Source organism: Pseudoliparis swirei, chromosome 23, assembly GCF_029220125.1.
Source record: "Pseudoliparis swirei isolate HS2019 ecotype Mariana Trench chromosome 23, NWPU_hadal_v1, whole genome shotgun sequence".
NCBI lineage: Eukaryota > Metazoa > Chordata > Actinopteri > Perciformes > Liparidae > Pseudoliparis > Pseudoliparis swirei.
The window spans coordinates 19,434,193-19,453,930 of record NC_079410.1 but is presented as its reverse complement, the minus strand read 5'-3'; the positions used below and the strand labels follow the sequence as shown (position 1 = coordinate 19,453,930).

The 19,738-nt window shown below is 49.6% G+C and overlaps 1 protein-coding gene across 1 annotated transcript; it reads left to right on the top strand.

The window, feature by feature from the left end:
* The first annotated feature begins 15,018 nt into the window (after positions 1-15,018).
* junbb (JunB proto-oncogene, AP-1 transcription factor subunit b) lies at positions 15,019-16,854 on the top strand. The gene has a single exon (XM_056407122.1). It carries the CDS (start codon positions 15,325-15,327, stop codon positions 16,321-16,323), a length of 999 nt encoding a protein of 332 aa, XP_056263097.1. The 5' UTR covers positions 15,019-15,324; the 3' UTR covers positions 16,324-16,854.
* The last annotated feature ends 2,884 nt before the right edge of the window (positions 16,855-19,738 follow it).

The following is a 19,738-nucleotide window of genomic DNA, read 5'->3' as shown; positions in this document are numbered from 1 at the left end:
GGATCGTAGTCCACGGGAGGGCCTTTGGGGATCAAACCGCCCATTTTGGGGGTTGTTTTTACTCATTCGGGTTTTGGGGTACAATTCTAATGCTCTTCTAGAGGTTCCCGTCTCTTAAAGTTCCCCCCCCCAAGAAAAAGTCCCCAAAAAAAAACCCCAATTTCCGTAAATTAAGGCTGAGCTCACATGTCAGCTACGGAGAGCTTGTGAATAAAAACCAAGACAACTGGAGCCGCTGCTCTGCAGCTCCGTTAACGTCCGACACCGACGCTCATCCCCTGCTTCAGTGTCAAAAAGACAGAGACGCCACTCCTCTTATGACTCGGCAGGAGACAACGCTGAGCCGAGCGGCTCGGTTTTCAACGGGGGAGACGGAGACGCGAGACGGAGACCGATATGCAAGACGGAGACGCAAGACGGAGACGTAAGACGGAGACGCAAGACAGATACGTAAGACGGATACGCAAGACGGATACGTAAGACGGATACGCAAGACGGATACGTAAGACGGATACGTAAGACGGATACGTAAGACGGAGATGCAAGACGGATACGTAAGACGGATACGTAAGATGGATACGCAAGACTGAGACGTAAGATGGATACGCAAGACGGAGATGCAAGACGGATACGTAAGACGGATACGTAAGACGGATACGCAAGACTGAGACGTAAGATGGATACGCAAGACGGAGATGCAAGACGGATACGTAAGACGGATACGTAAGACGGAGACGCAAGACGGATACGCAAGACTGAGACGTAAGATGGATACGCAAGACGGAGATGCAAGACGGAGACGCAAGACGGATACGCAAGACGGAGATGCAAGATGGAGACGCAAGACGGATACGTAAGACGGAGACGCTAGACGGATACGCAAGACGGAGACGCAAGACGGATACGTAAGACGGAGACGCAAGACGGAGACGCAAGATGGATACGCAAGACGGAGATGCAAGACGGATACGTAAGACGGATACGTAAGACGGAGACGCAAGACGGATACGCAAGACTGAAACGTAAGATGGAGACGCAAGACGGAGATGCAAGACGGAGACGCAAGACGGATACGCAAGACGGAGATGCAAGATGGAGACGCAAGACGGATACGTAAGACGGAGACGCTAGACGGATACGCAAGACGGAGACGCAAGACGGATACGTAAGACGGAGACGCAAGACGGAGACGCAAGACGGAGACGCAAGACGGATACGCAAGACGGAGACGCAAGACGGAGATGCAAGATGGAGATGCAAGACGGAGACGCAAGACGGAGACGCCAGACGGATACGCAAGACGGATACGCAAGACGGAGACGCAAGACGGAGACCCAAGACGGATAGGCAAGACGGATACGCAAGACGGAGACGCAAGACGGAGACGCAAGACGGATACGCAAGACGGAGACGCAAGACGGATACGCAAGACGGATAAGTAAGACGGAGACGCTAGACGGAGACGCAAGACGAGACGCTGGCTTGCTGCTGCTGCTGCTGCCGCGCTTGTGGAGCGTTGAGTACAATGAGAGGAACGTGCTTTATGAGAGCAGTCGGAGTCGGTGATTGCCATCAGTCTCTCAAGAGGGAACTCAGGGATTCCAATCACATTAAAACACCCATAAAAGCCATTGAGGGACCCAGAAATAGAATTAAGTATTCTTCACAGTGTGTGTAGGGGGGCGGGGGAGGGGGGCTGTGAGGGTATGAAAGGAACCGGTGGAATTCTGTATCCATGAGCCAATGTTGGCAAGTGAGAAACATCTATCGGCAGAACAAACACCAGCAGTGTGTGCGTGTGCGTGTGCGTGTGTGTTGTTGCAGGAGAGTGCTGGGGGCAGACCACCTACACGTCCACCTGCTCTGCCTTTTTAAAGGGGCCTCTTCAATCACAAGGCTGGGGTCATTATGGATGCGAGCCTCCACGGCCGCCAGGCATTGTTTTTACTATTCCTGTCCTCGCGCTTTACAGCGAAGCAGCGAGCAGGAGCTCCGTCAGGAGCTTCAAAACGCGGGGCGGCCACGACAGGAAACCGTGCTTCAGAATCTCCTTTTTTGTTGTTGTAGCTCGTGTGAAGAATGCACTGTCCGGGGGCAACAACCAAACTGGATCTCTTCAAGGTCGGGGTTTTTTTTTTTACAAACAAGCGTGTTTTTTGGGGGGGTGGTTGTTGTCGACAGGCGGTGTTAAATGCAGACGGCGCCGCTCAAACGCTGCATCACAAACTTTTCTTCAGCACGGCGGTGGATGCGATAAAAAAAAAAAGGACACCTCTGACTTTTCCCAGCAGACTGACGCGGTGACGAGGAATGACACATCGGTGAACTGACAGGCACTGTGAAGATGACTAAGTCCAAACTTTCAGAGTGAGAGATGAAGGGGGAACGTGTTTGTTCTTGACTTCAGGGAAAAGCATGTCTGAAGGCTTGTGATGCTGCACACGTTTTGTTCCCCGTGTCTCGGGAGCTGTGACAAATAAATACATGTTATAAACATTAAGTTAACATATATATATATATATATATATATACGTTATAGATATGTTTCACACGTAATACGATTATTGTAAGATTAAAAGAAGAGACGGACAGTCGGGAAGTCGTGTGTAGTTTACTGGGTGGAAAGTGAATATGAAGCTACTGCTAGCAGCTGGTTAGCTTAGCTTAGCGCTTAGCATTAGGACTGGAAACAGCTCACAAAACACACCAAACAGGACAACAAAACAACTCACAAGTTGAATCTTATTTATTTAGTCATAAAAGGGACAACACACAAACTGTAAAATGTTTTCGCCAACGGGTTAGCTGTCCAGCTAATCCAAGCTAACCGCCTGTTAGATTGTAGCTTGTAGCTTCAAGCTTACTGTATAGATATTGAATGGGTTCCAATCTTCTCTTCTAAACTCTTGGCAAGTAAAACAAATCCTGGTAAGTGTCCCTTTCCCCCAAAAAACTCAAACTAGATTATTGGATTAGATTAGAAAACGTTATTAATCCCCAGTGGGGAAACTCATTCACCCCCAAAAAGTCATACAGATAACAACAGACACATGACCATAAAACATGACCATCAGAAAGATGCTGAATCTAAATCAAATAAAAGAAACTAAATGTGCTCATTAAAAAATAGATTCCTAAATCATGCTTATCCTCAGTGTCCTCTTCAGGCCTCCAAATGTCTCAGATCAGAGCCCGATAGCGTCTGTTGACGAAAGAGTGGTAAACAACTCCGCCATGCAAACAATTAGAGATGTGTGACCCAACAAGACTCCCTAATTGCCCACGCAGCGTCTCTCTTTGGAGCCGAGCTTCCTGAACGCACCACTTAAGGTGAACTACATTAAACGTGAGGTGATTAGCCGCATACCAGGCCCAGGTTCTCTGAATGTGCTGCCTGTGGTCGTCTCCGTCTGCTGTGAGATAACCTCGGCAGAGCGCCGCTGGGATCACCGTCCGGGGCGCGCACACACACACACACACACACACACACACACACACACGGTAATTACTGAGGTGAGACGCGAAAACATGTCTGATAGCAGGCTGAGCCGCGGCACGACGAGGCCTGTGTGTGTGTGTGTTACAAACTGCATGTGTGTGTGTTACAAACTGCATGTCTCTGTGTGTGTGTGTTACAAACTGCATGTCTCTGTGTGTGTGTGTTACAAACTGCATGTGTGTGTGTTACAAACTGCATGTGTGTGTGTGTGTTACAAACTGCATGTCTCTGTGTGTGTGTGTGTGTGTGTGTGTGTTACAAACTGCACGTCTCTGTGGGTGTGTGTTACAAACTGCATGTGTGTGTGTTACAAACTGCACGTCTCTGTGTGTGTGTGTTACAAACTGCACGTCTCTGTGTGTGTGTGTTACAAACTGCATGTCTGTGTGTGTGTGTGTGTGTGTTACAAACTGCACGTCTCTGTGTGTGTGTGTTACAAACTGCATGTCTGTGTGTGTGTGTTACAAACTGCATGTCTCTGTGTGTGTGTGTGTGTGTTACAAACTGCATGTATGTGTCTCTGTGTGTGTGTTACAAACTGCATGTGTGTGTGTGTGTGTGTGTGTGTTACCAACTGCATGTCTCTGTGTGTGTGTTACAAACTGCATGTCTCTGTGTGTGTGTGTGTTACAAACTGCATGTCTGTGTGTGTGTGTGTGTGTTACAAACTGCATGTCTGTGTGTGTGTGTGTTACAAACTGCATGTCTCTGTGTGTGTGTGTTACAAACTGCATGTCTCTGTGTGTGTGTGTTACAAACTGCACGTCTGTGTGTGTGTGTGTGTTACAAACTGCACGTCTGTGTGTGTGTGTTACAAACTGCACGTCTCTGTGTGTGTGTGTTACAAACTGCACGTCTGTGTGTGTGTGTTACAAACTGCATGTCTGTGTGTGTGTGTGTGTTACAAACTGCACGTCTCTGTGTGTGTGTTACAAACTGCACGTCTATTTGTGTGTGTTTGTGTGCGTGTTACAAACGGCATGTCTGTGTGTGTGTGTGTGTTACAAACTGCATGTCTGTGTGTGTGTGTGTGTGTTACAAACTGCATGTCTCTGTGTGTGTGTGTGTTACAAACTGCATGTCTCTGTGTGTGTGTGTTACAAACTGCATGTCTGTGTGTGTGTGTGTTACAAACTGCACGTCTCTGTGTGTGTGTGTTACAAACTGCACGTCTCTGTGTGTGTGTTACAAACTGCACGTCTCTGTGTGTGTGTGTTACAAACTGCATGTCTCTGTATGTGTGTGTGTTACAAACTGCACGTCTCTGTGTGTGTGTATTACAAACTGCATGTCTGTTGTGTGTGTGTGTGTATGTATGTGTGTTACAAACTGCACGTCTATTTGTTTGTGTGTGTATGTGTGTGTTATAAACGCACGCCTGTGTGTGTGTGTGTGTGTGTGTATGTATGTGTGTTACAAACTGCACGCCTGTGTGTGCGTGTATGCGTGTGGAGAAAAAATCCGTGGGTGTTTGTGGGGGAGTCGGATGATTTTTACATTTTTACTGATTCACCCGAGGGCGTCCGTGTCCGTGCCTGTTTGAGACGTGCCGGGTCCCGGGCGTCGGGGAGCGGCGCTCGGTTACGGGATCACGCAGAGGCTCCCGAGGCTCATCGGGAGCTGCCGACGCAGACAAACAACCCCGCGCTTTAAATTTGATATTTTTATGTAGCAGGGGGGAAAAAGAAACATCTGCATGTGAGCGTTTGAAACTGCTGCCGCTGCTTCTCCTCCGGGCTCTCTCTAAACATGACACACACACACACACACACTCAGAGCACATGTGTGCAGCATGGCCGGTTATGTTGCTGTTTGTTTGTATCGATGAGGATAAGAAAGTGTGTGTGTGTGTGTGTGTGTTTGTGTGTCTGACTTGAATCTTACTCACTCGCCCTGTCACCGGCTCGAACTCTGGTACCTCGCCCTCCTTTTCCAGCCAGTGACGTCATCGCCGTCAAGGTCACGACCTCCACCCATCGTCAGTACCCCCCCTGAAGGGATTCCCTGGTCTGACGTCCCGCTGTGGTTCCCCGTCGAGTTTACTCGGACCCTGGCGGGGAGGCTGAGCAGGAAGCGGACCAGACACTGAGGATGAGACTCAACACAGACGAGAAACAACTGCTGACAGGCGAAGAGGAAAGGGGAGGTTTGCAGAGCGTTTGTGATCCTTCCCGCACACACACACACACACACACACACACGCTGATGTGATCTGTTGTTTATCAGGGAGTTACGGGTTGCAATGTGAGCAGCAGCTGCTTTCAAATCAGCGTGTGATTGCAGAAACAAAACTCCACAGAGGGGCAACAACTGCTCGGGTCGATGATTTATATTATCCTAAAAAGCAACAACAACAACAACAGATAATGAGCTCCTGGCAGCAACGGCATGCTTTGACCACGCGGCAGATAAACCACGCAAACCATAACCGAGGCCAACGTCGCTTGTCAGCCGGGATCTCAAATCTCTGCCTCCATAGATACACTGAGACACACACACACACACACACACACACTCTCTCACACAAAGATCTGGAGCCAATTGTTCTCCCGTGCCACAACACCCTCACCCCGCTGGATGTGCCGGTGCTACAGGCTCCGGTGGCTTTTAAACCTATAAGCCCGAACAGGGCCGGACCATTAAGGGCACATTCTGCATCTATTAGCATGATTGCATGTGCGTGCGCTATACACCAATAAACAGAAAGAGGGGGAGGTCAGGGGGGGGACACACCGGAGCCCAAAACCGGGTTGAAACGGGGTGAAAGCCCAAAAAAACGTTGACCTCCGACCTTCTTCTCCCCGCTGAACCCCCCACAGCTCCTGAGCAGGTTGGCTGTGGAACCAGGTTAGTTGGCACAAGCATGGAGGGCACTCTGTGAAAGACCCCCCCCCCCCCCCAAACAAGCCTCCCCTCCTTCGCTGATGCCAACAAGTCCACCGGGGAAGAGACGAGTTGTCCTTTTCTTTTTTTCTTCTTCTTCCATTTCACTCTGAAGTGATCACAGATGAGCCAACGAGATTCTTTTTAAACGTCACCGACGTATAAAACGCATCTCTAGATGTACAGAATCCTCGTCCTCGGTGTAACGGCATGGGCGTAGGCGCAGTCTCTTCTCAGTCCAACTGTCCCTTCTTTTTTTCTGACTTGCGTTGGCAGCGTTTTGTGTCTTCTCTGCGTCCATCAGCGTCTGGTACGCGTCCGCCGCCACAGCCTGGCGGCGTTTACGATGTCAGTGCAGCAAATGGTCAAACGTTGTTTTTAAATTCTGATCATTAAATTACATTTACAGTCGGTACAGGAAGTATTCAGACCCCTTTAAAATGTGATATTTCAGTTTTTCAGTGCTGAGTGACATTAATGAGAAATAAAATGAACTTTTTTGATTTTAGCAAATGGCTGCAATGAAACGAAGAGTGAAACATTTAAAGGGGTCTGAATACTTTCCGTACCCACCTACAAGACCTCGTTGTTCAAGATGAGGGACGTGGCTGTACTTTCTCCATACTGCATATTGCTTGAGATGTTGGGTGATTACATTACATTACATTACATGTCATTTAGCAGACGCTTTTATCCAAAGCGACTTCCAATAAGTGCATTTCAACCTAGAGTATAAACCAAGAACAACAAGAATACAGGAAGCTACACTTCCTTAACTCAGTCGAACCACAAAAGCACCACAATAAGTGCCATCCCAGTGCCACTGAAGTGCAAATCTGTGTTTTAATCCAGATATAGTCGGAAAAGATGTGTTTTCAGTCTCAGGCGGAAGATGTAGAGACTTTCTGCTGTCCTGGTGTCAGTGGGGAGCTCGTTCCACCACTGAGGAGCCAGGACAGCAAACAGTCTGGATTTCGAGTGATTAGCTCGAGGTGCAGGAGTCACAAGTCGGTTGGCTGTTGCCGAGCGGAGCGAACGTGCCGGGGTGTACGGTGTGACCATATCCCGGATGTAGACGGGGCCCGATCCGTTCAGAGCACGGTACGCCAGAACCAGTGTTTTGAAGCGGATGCGGGCAGTCACCGGTAACCAGTGGAGGGAGCGGAGGAGCGGAGTGGTGTGGGTGAATTTCGGGAGGCTGAAGACCAGTCGAGCTGCTGCATTCTGGATGAGCTGCAGAGGTCGGATGGCCTTAGCGGGTAGACCAGCCAGGAGGGAGTTGCAGTAGTCGAGGCGTGAAATGACCAGAGCCTGGATCAGAACCTGCGCCGCCTTCTGAGTAAGAAGAGGACGTATTCTCCTGACGTTGTGCAGCATGTACCTACAGGAACGCGTCGTCGCAGCGATGTTGGCCGTCAGGGAGAGTTGACTGTCGAGTGTCACCCCGAGGTTCCTGGTAGTCAGGGTAGGGGCCAACACTGAGCTGTTGAAGGTGGTAGTCAGGTCGTGGGTGGGGGAGCCTTTCCCTGGAAGGAATAGTAGCTCAGTCTTGTCAGGGTTGATTTTCAGATGGTGAGCAGACATCCACTGAGAGATGTCAGTCAGACAGGCAGAGATTCGCGCCGCCACCCGTGTTTCGGACGGTGGAAACGAGAAGATCAGTTGGGTGTCATCAGCATAGCTATGGTAGGAGAAGCCATGCGATCGAATGACAGAGCCGAGAGAATTTGTGTACAGAGAGAAGAGCAGGGGACCCAGGACGGAGCCTTGAGGAACCCCAGTAGTGAGAGGACAAGGATCAGACACAGATCCTCTCCAAGTTACCCGGTAAGTGCGGTCGTTAAGGTAGGAAGAGAAAAGAGCGAGTGCAGTGCCTGAGATCCCCAGGTCCTGAAGAGAAGAGATAGGGATCTGGTGGTTCACGGTGTCAAATGCTGCAGAAAGGTCTAGAAGGATAAGGACAGAGGAGAGAGAGGCTGCTCTAGCAGTGTGAAGCTGCTCAGAGACAGCAAGGAGGGCAGTCTCTGTCGAGTGGCCGGCCTTGAATCCAGACTGGTGAGGGTCAAGAAGGCTGTTACTGTGGAGATAGGAGGACACTTGGCTCAAGATAGCTCGCTCCAGAGTTTTGGAGAGAAAAGGAAGAAGAGAGACCGGTCTGTAGTTGCTGATTTCAGACGGGTCAAGCGTGGGTTTCTTCAGGAGAGGGTTGACTCTCGCCTCCTTCAGAGAGTTAGGAAACAGCCAGTTGAGAGGGAGCTGTTAATAAGATGGGTGAGGAAGGTCAGAAGGTCAGGAGCAATAGCCTGGAGAATGGGAGACGGGACGGGGTCAAGGGCGCAGGTGGTCGGTCGGGCGGAGGTCACCAAGCTAAGAACTTGATTGGGAGACGGGGGTGAAAGAGGAAAGAGAGGGGGATGAAGAAGTTAGTGTTGGTGAGGTGATAGAAGATGGATTAGTAAAGGAGGAGCGGATGTCGTCTATCTTGTTTGTAAAGTAGTCGACAAAGTGGCTCGGCAAAAGGGTGGAAGGAGGAGGGGGACAGGGGGATCAAGGAGGTTGGAAAAGATAGAGAAGAGTTTTTTGGGGTTAGAGAAGGAAGACTGAATTTTGGTCAGGTAGAAAGAGCTTTTGGCTGCAGAGATAGAGGAAGAGAAGGAGGAGAGGAGAGATTGATAGAAGAGCAGGTCTTCCGCTTGATTCGATTTTCGCCATTTTCTTTCCGTCGCTCGCAGGGTGGCTCTCTCGGCGCGCACCGAGTCCGACAGCCACGGAGCCGGAGAGGATTTCCGAACTGGTCGTGTCTTAAAAGGCCAAAGAGAATCAAGAGATGAAGACAGGGAAGAGAGGAGAGTGTCTGTGGCAGAGTTAGGCTGCATGAGTGAGAAGGAGCCAGTTGAGGGGAGAGCAGATAGGACAGAGGAGGCCAGGGAGGAGGACAGAGGGTGCGAATGTTGCGCCGTACAGGTGCAGAGTCTGTAGATATGGGTGGGTTGTCAGTACCAGAGAGCGAGAGAGAGTAAGAGATGAAGAAGTGGTCAGAGACATGGAGAGGAGTTACAGTGAGGTTGGAGGTAGAGCAGTTTCTAGTGAAAATGTAGTCAAGGCGGTTGCCGGCTTTGTGAGTGGGAGGGGAGGGACTGAGTGAGAGGTCAAAAGAAGACAGGAAGAGTAAGAGATCACATGACTTCTCTGTCTGGATATTAAAGTCACCCAGAAGGATGAGCGGGCGGTGATGGGAACTAACAAATACGAAGCTCACCGTATGAAGAGAAACCGGTGCGGGGTCACCAAGGGGATCATTTGTCCATGAATGTCCGTGTGGTAAAAGCTGTTTAAATATCTCATTCTGGACCAAAGCAGCAGACATCCTAAAAATCAATCCTATCAGGATCAAACCAAATAGAAATTCTCTCGTATTATTATTCCTTCAAATGCTTCCCATAAAAAAACATGATTACTTCTACAAGTAGTCCCAGTACAGTTATATCCCGGGCCCCTTTAATGTAACACGACGGTTCAACACCGAGGCCTCAAAGGAGACGCATCAACCGAGCGTCTCTGATGAGAAAGACGGTGAACTTTGACCTTTGGGTTATTGGCACGCAAAGGCAAAATGAAGCTGAAGCCGTCAGCAACATCAGCATCGACATGTCCAGTTTGGGATGAATGGAGGGGAGGTAAACATCATGTGATGTTGACGCCGATGATGATGAAGATGATGCTGATGTAAACGGTGATGGATCCCTCTTTTAATAGACCGGGCGATACAGTAACCGCAGTCACAAAGGAGAACAGCGGCGCTCTGGATGAGAGGCCCCATTATGTCCGAGTGAAGGAGTCAGCCGCTCTGTCAAGAGGCCCTTCACAAACAATCCCCGTCTGACTGAGCCGGCCTTTCTCCCCTCGCCCTCCTCCCGCTCGCCACGACACGTTTCTGCTGAGTGGGTGTTTTGGAGGAGTTGTGAAGGTCAGGGGTGAGAGACTCTGGAGTGAGGGTCTGAGCTCGGGGGCCTTGACCTCTGAGTCAGATGGAGCAGCCGAGCGGGCCCTGCATGCGCTGTGGGAGGAGCATGCGGCGAGCAGGTGGCGAGCAGGCGGGGAGCAGGTGGGGAGCAGGTGGCGAGCAGATGGGGAGCAGGCGGGGAGCAGGCGGGGAGCAGGCGGGGAGCAGGCGGGGAGCAGATGGGGAGCAGGCGGGGAGCAGGCGGCGAGCAGGCGGGGAGCAGATGGGGAGCAGGCGGCGAGCAGGCGGGGAGCAGGCGGCGAGCAGGCGGGGAGCAGGCGGCGAGCAGGCGGGGAGCAGGCGGGGAGCAGGCGGCGAGCAGATGGGGAGCAGACGGGGAGCAGGCGGCGCCCGACACTGCCAAAAGGAGAGTCGTGCAGAGGTGGCGAGGCACAATGGAACGGTTTGAGGGGAGGAGGTGAGGAGAGCTCAATCCCCACATAAGAACTTTATTGTGAAGGCCTGCTTTCACAATAAGAGACAGAATCTATAGGCTGAGGGATTTAATCTCCACGGGCACCCTAAAGAGATTTGTATTATGTTTTCCTCACTGGAAGGGAACCTTGAAGGACTTTTTATCTTGTTTTCTCCACTGGAAAGGCACACTGAAGGTCACTTTATCAGGTGTATCAGGAGCACCTAAGAGGGCACTTTATCATGTTTACTCCACTGGAAGGGCATCCTAAAGGTTTTTTTATTATGTTGTCTCCACTGGAAGGACACCTTAAAAGGCTTTTTATTATACTTTCTCCACTCGAATGGCATCCCAAAGAGATTTGTATTATGTTTTCTCTACTGGAAGGGCATCCTAAAAAACTTTTCATTGCGTTTTCCCCACTGGCAGGGCACCTTAATATATTATTATTATCATAATTATATTATATTTATTATATTTTTTATATTATTATTATTATATTTTGGAAGGGCACCCTAGAGGGCTTTTTATTATGTTTTCTCCACTGAAAGGGCACCTTAAAGAGCTTTTCATCATGTTTACTCCACTGGAAGGGCATCCTAAAGGAATTTGTATCATGTTTTCTTCACTGGAAGGTCACATTAAACATCTTTTTATCATGTTTTCTCCACTGGAAGGTCACCCTAAAGCGATTTCTATTATATTTTCTCCACTGGAAGGTCACCCTAAAGATATTTTTATTATCTTTTCTCCACTGGAAGGGCATCCTAAAAGACTTTTTATTATGTTTTCTCCACTGGTAAGGCACCCTGAAGGTCACTTTATTTAATGTTTCATTTTCTACCACAGGGGCATTAAAGAGGGCACTTTTTGCATCATCTCTTTTGAACATGTGGCGCTTTTACTGACTATTTTGGAATGAAGCCACAACATGTCAGAAGTTTATTCCACACACGGTGGTCAGAAAAATAAACTCATTTTCCAGCGCAGGAGACCGTGGGAGACATTTCCACTCGATCTTCCTTATCTCTCTCTTCCCTTCAAGCAGATGTTCACATTGTGGTCAAACAAATGCTCCACTCATGAATACTCCAGCCTGAGTGTTGTACGTGCTCGTTCACGCACACGCACACTCACAGACACACACCGTCTTACGGTAAACAGCTTCTTTCCAGCCTCCGGCCTTGCCTTTCCCCAACTCACCCAGGAACCAGAGCAGGTAACACTCCGTTGGCTTTGGCACCGGTCCACATGATCCCAACTGTTACAGCCGGGTCTGCTGCCAAGCGGTCCGTCCTGCCCTGGAACGCTTTGAAAGTCTGCCCAAAATAAATATGCATAATGAGCACAAACACAAAAGCTTGGCGCAGATTTTTTTGGGGGGGGGGGCTTCTTTAAAAGAAGAAAGAAAGAAAAAGCAGAACTCAGAGGAAGGAATGTCTGTAGGCTACTGGAGTACACAGAACAACTCTGAATCCAAACAGACTAAACAGAGATGTGACTAATCGAGATGTGACTAAGACGTCGGGCCACCTTTTTTCTTTTTTTTGCGCAAAAGCTGAAACCTGATAACAGAAATGTTCAACTCATCACCACGTGTCGCCGGCGAATCCGCCCCAGAAACACGATGTGATGAACAGAGATTGTTTTTCGGGACCCCGAAAAGAAAGAAAAAACACAAAGCAATATCACATCTTAATCTGCAACACCTTCTGTCTCAACGTTCACACATTTGTCTCGGGGTGTTTTTGACTCGCGTCGCGCAGCGTGGCTCGGTGCCACCTCGCTGAGTGTAAACACTCATCGCCGTGGACCCTATAACTGTCGCGCTCTGCCAAAATGTCACCGGGGGGCCGCGGTCAGCCTCCACCGCAGCGCTGAGTAAAGAAAAACGTAAACCGCGAGCAGCTGTACGGAGAATAGAATTTATAAGGGAGGTGGCAAAGTGGAGGCACCACACTGCCAGGAACTGTTGTGTTCCTCTGTTTATTCATATTCCCATGGATACACACACACACACACACACACACACACACACACACACACACAAAAAAGGGCAGTCAGGAATAGGCTACCAGAGAATTACTCGACGTTATGTCATCAGGCACGGGGGACCCCTAAAAAACGTGATGCTTTCAGACTTTCAGGCACAACTTTAGAGTCGTGACGCTGAAGATGGCGAAGTCCTCCCTGGAGCCTTTTCCAAGAAGGCGTGCTTGTGACTCCTCGGGAGCGCTCCCGGAGAGCGTCGACATGATAACAGGGTCTGTCGGGGCAAATATCTCCGTATGCGCCTTTTTTTTTACTGCAAGCACACGTTGTCACAGGGTACTTTGTGAGTGTTCAGCGCCAAAGGGAAAAGCTGTTGAAAGCTAGATCCAACACACACACACACACCCCTCAAAAGGTCGGGCTGCACTTGTTTTGTAATATTTTCAAATGTGATAAGATGTTCTTGTTAATTTTGGGGTTATTTAGGACCAGTGATTCCCAACCAGGGGGTAGACTTTACAACTTTTTTTGAAACTTTATGTGATTATCTATATTTTAAAAGTGATGTAATGTAATGTCTCGATGTGCTGATGCCTGTATATGACCTATAAGTAAAGTAAACCATCAGAGAGAAGATTGGTCTATATCTGTGAGGTTATTTTGAATGCTGGGGCCTCCAACCAGAGGGCCCCCTGCAGCAACCAGCTGTATATTTCATGACTCAGCGCATGCGTTGTGTACATGTGAACGAGCCTTTTTGCTGTTGATGTGTTTCATCCTTCGGGTGCAGCCGCAGGATTTTGAGCGCCTGCCGAGGCGAAGCATCCTACCTGACTTGTTTTGTCTGCGCGGCGCTGTGGGACGCACATCGGCCGAGGCGCGTGTGTTTCACGTGGGCGTTGGGAGAGACAAAGGTTCCCTTCTCCACCATTGAAACAGGTGCTGCTGCTCTCAGCGAGAAGAAGCCGCCACTCCACTGCCCGAAAAAAACAAGGCCAAATGAAGATTGTTGTGGTTTATTTTGTGTGGTTTTTTTGTGAAACAGGATTTATAGATCAAAAGGCAACAAAAAATAACCCAACAAGAACCTTCCTGCTTGAGATAATTGACCGTGTTTGGCTGGTGGTTGGACAAAGTTTCCTCTGTTTCCCACGGCGGGATCAAAGCCGGCTGACTCCGGGCACGGTGCCCAACATCAGCAGTACCTCGCAAACCTGTCAGGATGCTGGGGGGGGGGGGGGGCTGTCACTGATCACACACATACACTCACACACACACACACACCTACACACACACTTTTTCTGCTCCAGTGGTGTGTGTCACCTAAAGTGTGTTATAGGAGGTCACCACGACATATTGAGTTATTGTCAGATTTTAATATTAATGACAAAATAAAAGACTTTGGACTGTCCTCCCTTAGACACGCGCTGTGTCTATTTGTCTCTCCCACCCCCGCCGAGGGAGAAAGTCCCCCGACTCGATAACTTATTCAGGCCTGCTGCTGGAATAAGGCCCGGGTGGGCGTGGCTTCCCGGTTCTCCCGGAGAAGGAAACCGGAACGTCATGTGCCCATATAAGGCCTTTAGGACTTCCTCCGCCGAACGGATCATAATAAACAGCACCGGCAGTGCGACGTTTGGCATAATTAGGCCATCATTAATATCTAATAAGGGCCCGACACCGGGCTGCACGTGAGCTGACACGCATTATGCAACATTCGTAAAAGTAGATGAACAAAATAATGGCGCCTTTTTGTTTATTGTTTTTACAATGTAACAGCATGGCTGGGTGAACTAATCTAAGAGAGACGTCTCACCTCGTCGCTTACACAACGGGAATCTTTAGTGAATCAACCCACAAGGCTGTGTGAATAAAGCGGCTCTTCTATTTCTGATCTCCGCTGCGATGCCTCCTTGGTGCGCGCGCGCTCAATCTCTCTCTCTCTCTCTTGCTCCCCCTCTCTTTCCCTCTATCTCTCTCCCTCTCTATCTATCTATATCTCTGTATCTACTTCTCTCTATCTCTCTCTCTCTCTCTCTCTCTCTCTCTCGTGCCTACAGGCTTGTTTACAGTCGCCTCTTCCCGGCAATAGCGTCACTCGACGTCGCGCTCGCTGGGCGTGGTCACCGCAGCAGCTCAGCCAATCGCCGCGCCGCACAGCCCTGGCACGGTGCGCGCGTGTACTCCTATATAAACCGGCAGCGGTTCTGACCCGTCTCAACACACCTCACACAACACGCGCACCCAGAGACCCGCACATTGCGCGCAGCAGGGATTGCCACACCGAGTTCATAACTTCTTTTTTTCTTTCTTTCCTCCACGGGATTGCGAAGAAGAAGACACAAAAACAACTAGAGGAAGAGTTCTGACAGCGAACTGTGGTTCGACCTTTGGACTTTCACTCCTATTATTCTCATTATTGGGACACCGGTGAGAGAGACGACGAGTTGCCCGAGTCTCTGCTGACATTTGTTGATTCTTGAGAAAGTGTGTCTCAGCTGGTGAGCTCACCTTTTCCCTCCCTACCACTTTATGTCTACAAAGATGGAGCAGCCCTTCTACCACGACGACTCCTTCATGTCGGCGTACGGACAGTCGGACGCGGCCATGCACGACTACAAGCTGCTCAAGCAGAATATGAATTTGAACTTGACGGAGCCGTATCGCAGCCTGAAATCACAGCTCCAGCTGCGGGGCGACATCGACCCGTACCAAGGGGGCCACCACCAGGACCTGGGGTCGCTGAAGCTCGCGTCGCCGGAGCTGGAGAGGCTCATCATCCAAAACAGCAACGGCGTGATCACCACCCCGACCCCGGGCCAGTACTTCTACAACCGGGGCATCACCGATGAGCAGGAGGGCTTCGCCGACGGCTTCGTGAAAGCCCTGGACGAGTTGCACAAGATGAACCAGATGCCCCCTCCCAACGTGTCGATCGGAGCCGGTGGAGTTACGACGTGTTCGGCGGTGGCCTCCAGCATCTTCGGCTCCGCCCTGCAGCCGGAGCCTCCCATCTACACGACGCTGAACGCCTTCTGCCCGAACACGAGCCTCTCTTCCGCGTCCAGCTACCCGACGGCCACCATCAGCTACCTGCCGCCGCACCAGCAGAGCCACGCGCAGAGCGTCGGGACGCACGACACCCAGTCGTTCCACCACGCGCTGCCCGGCTCCGAGCTCCATCAGCAACGGCTCGTCGCGCTGAAGGAGGAGCCACAGACGGTTCCCGACCTGCTCAGCAGCGACTGCTCGCCTCCGATGTCCCCGATCAACCTGGTGACTCAGGAGAGGATCAAGGCGGAGCGCAAGAGGCTCAGGAACCGGCTGGCGGCGACCAAATGCCGGCGGCGCAAGCTCGAGCGCATCTCCAGGCTGGAGGATAAGGTGAAAGGTCTGAAGAACGACAACATGGGGCTCTCCAACACCGCGTCGGTGCTCCGGGATCAGGTCGCGCAGCTCAAGCAGAAGGTCCTGACGCACGTGAGCAGCGGCTGTCAGCTGATGCTCACGAGCAAGTTGGAGGCGTTTTAAAACAAACAGAGACTATCTGCTGACTGAGTGAGAAGTAATTAACACTGGAGTCGCGCTCTGCACGCGCAGCACCGGGAGACCGGGCTGGTGCGTCTGCAGCAGCGACAGCGGCACCGACGGGCTGTGTGCAGACAAGTCTTGAGGCTCTTGAGGGTGAACAGACTGATGACAAATGGTACTTCCGGATGCTGGACATCGTTCAAGGCACCATTCGACCCCTGACACCGGGGCAGCGTCCAGACAGGAGCAGACACTGAGCATGCGCCGCGTGCGCAGACAGACCCACGAGTCGGGGTTTACTAATGGTAGAAAAGGTGGAATGATTATTGTATTTCTTTGTACTTTTTTTTTTTTTGGTTGCAAGTGATAATGTCATGCAATGCTGCATTTATTCAAATGTGTAAATTATTTCTTGTGTGTGTCCGGTTGATCCGGGCAAACCAATGACGTCCAATGTTTACACTGTCTCTTTTTTTATTTGTGATGATGTGTATTTAAGTAAAGTGTCTCCAAATGAAACGGAAAATGGTGGATTTGAGTGTCTGTTTTTTTAATATAAATATCAGTCTAAACACGCAACCCATATAAAGAGTGGGGAGATCGATGAGGGCTCTCTGCTACCACTTTGTGACAATACCCGTTGCCATAGCTCCCGGAGAGGAGCCCTGACAAGCGCGTTCACGTTTCCTACATTCAGCGTTTTTACGCACAGAGCGTAGCGCGCGTACGTAGACATTTCCTTATTACGCACGAGCGTGTCCATATACGGGAATGCTGGTGAAGACTCCGTCACATGGGAGGGTTTCTGGGAACCCCCACCCAGGTAACGCAAACTGGTTCGGTCTTCCTCCCTCTTTCTCTTGCATAGATAAGAGCTGTGAGCTCCACGAGGGTGGCGGAATTTCCTTTTCGTATTACGCAACTTTAGACTTTAATAATCTTGTTGTAGATAATTTGTAGACCATGAAACGTGATTTGTTATGAAAGAGTTATAAAGTAATCTCTATAAAGCCATCATCACATTCTCACATCCGTCAGGAGCAATATGCCAGGTGGCCTTCACGCGTCAACGTACATATTCCAGGCATCGGTATAATAATAAAAACGTAAAAATATAGAAGATTGGCAGGAGGGGAAGTGACTCCAGGAATTCCGGGGGCGTCTCGAGATGCCACGCCGCTGCTTGGCACAGCAAAATAGGCGCGAGTGGGCGTCCGGAGCGCGCGGGAGCATCTTGGCGCGCGCTGCCAAGGACAACATTCTTGTGGGACTCATCAGAGGCCAAATATGTGCGGCACCAGGGGCTCAAAGGATGGATTGATGTATGGAGAGAGGGGCGAAAGTCCCGCGTTAAAGTGAATGCGTCATGAAAGCACTCACGCTATTACCCAGGGGTCACTGAACGGTTTTTCCCCCGGGGCCCCAGACGCTCATAACAATGATAATGGGGGGGGGGGGGGGTGAACGAAGGGAGGGAAGGTTAATTGTGCACTAAAGTGACTCAGGGGACCATTTGGGAGCTTATAGACGGGTAAATATGTAAAGCCAATAAAGTGTGTGTGAAGTCGTGCGTCTGAGGGGATTTCTGTCCTCAGCAGTCTGTGACGTTCAAGTAAACAAGAAATGGAAGATCTCTCTCTCTCTCTCTCAGTACCCACGAAAACCACTTCAAAAGAGCTAAGGAGTGAGGCCTGCGGTTTTGCGTGGACTCAAGCTGTGTTGGGGAGGTTTAAACCTCTATTTGTCAGACGACACGTATTTAAATATAGCCTAATTTCCATCAATAAGAACTCCCCTATTTATCTTCTCTGTCATAGACGTGGAAACTGAACCGCCCACACAAGTTCTCCTTTTTCACCAAGAAACCTACATTCAGGGGATGTACATGTTGCTGTTGTATTTATCTGCAGTGCCGGGTTTTTTTTTGCCTTGTTCAACAGTTTCAAATATGCCAGATAAGGATGAATTACAGTATTTCTGAAGTATAACCACATTTTGTATCTTCTGTCAAATATTCATGAATATATGGAGCGTCACTAACCCAATAACACCTCTGCTGCACACATCAAACCGCTCCGACTCCATATCACTGCAGCATGAAGTCTCCATCTACGCACACGGCAGGCCTACATATTATTCTGCGCTCACAAACACACACGCACGCACACACACACACACACAAACAAGCCAATTGAAGCCATACTCTCCACACGCCTCGGCCCACAGCCCACACTGAGTGTCTGTGGGAACATCTGTGATGCGAACGGTGACGTAAGAAGAGCTCTGGGTGGGTTTGATTCCCCCCCCCCTCCCACAGACACGCACGGGCCTGGCTCTCGATATCGCTCATCCTCGCCCTCTCTCCGGTCTTCTGTTATTTTCTCGAGAGCCATGAATATTCATCCCACCTTGCCGCGGCCATCTGAGGTTCTTTGCAGAAGTTGGATCACGAGTTTCAGACGGTGAATAGAGGATTGACTCTGGGAGGGTTTCCTTCACCTAGTTTGGTGAAAGTTTGCCGAAGTGATAAAAGAAGCGTTTGTACCATATACGTGTGACATTATTATCTTCTGTTGGGTGTATGGAGTGTAATGTGTTTTCACTTCATGCACAGTAGTAACGGTATCACAAGTCTGGGAAAGCCTATATGAATGACGCTTTTATTTATTAATCATCCGCCCCATTAACTCAACACATTGTCTCAGACACAATGATGCCAGTAACGGTTATGGATTGATTACTGAAGCCAAAGGGCCCAACGTGTCAGAGCCCCCCGGCCTCCAGCTACAACATGTCAATTCAAAGAGACATTTACCAACCAGGAAGAGACTAAATGACCACAAAGAACATAAAACAACCGCAAAGAGACACAACACAGCTGCAAAGACCAGAGACTCACACCGACTATAGAGAGACTCACGACTACTAAGAGATACAAGATGGCAAAGAGACTCAATGACTATGAAGAGATGCAAAACGACTACAAAGACTCACAAAAACTAGTAAGAGATACAAGATGGCAAAGAGACTCAATGACTATGAAGAGATGCAAAACGACTACAAAGACTCACAACGACTAGTAAGAGATACAAGATGGCAAAGAGACTCAAGGACTATGAAGAGATGCAAAACGACAACAAAGACTCACAACGACGAGTAAGAGATACAAGATGGCAAAGAGACTCAAGGACTATGAAGAGATGCAAAACGACTACAAAGACTCACAAAAACTAGTAAGAGATACAAGATGGCAAAGAGACTCAATGACTATGAAGAGATGCAAACGACTACAAAGACTCACAAAAACTAGTAAGAGATACAAGATGGCAAAGAGACTCAAGGACTATGAAGAGATGCAAAACGACTACAAAGACTCACAAAAACTAGTAAGAGATACAAGATGGCAAAGAGACTC

Bases quoted from the DNA above. Each gene is read 5' to 3' on its own strand.
- junbb (XM_056407122.1), top strand. From the start codon at position 15,325: ATGTCTACAAAGATGGAGCAGCCCTTCTACCACGACGACTCCTTCATG.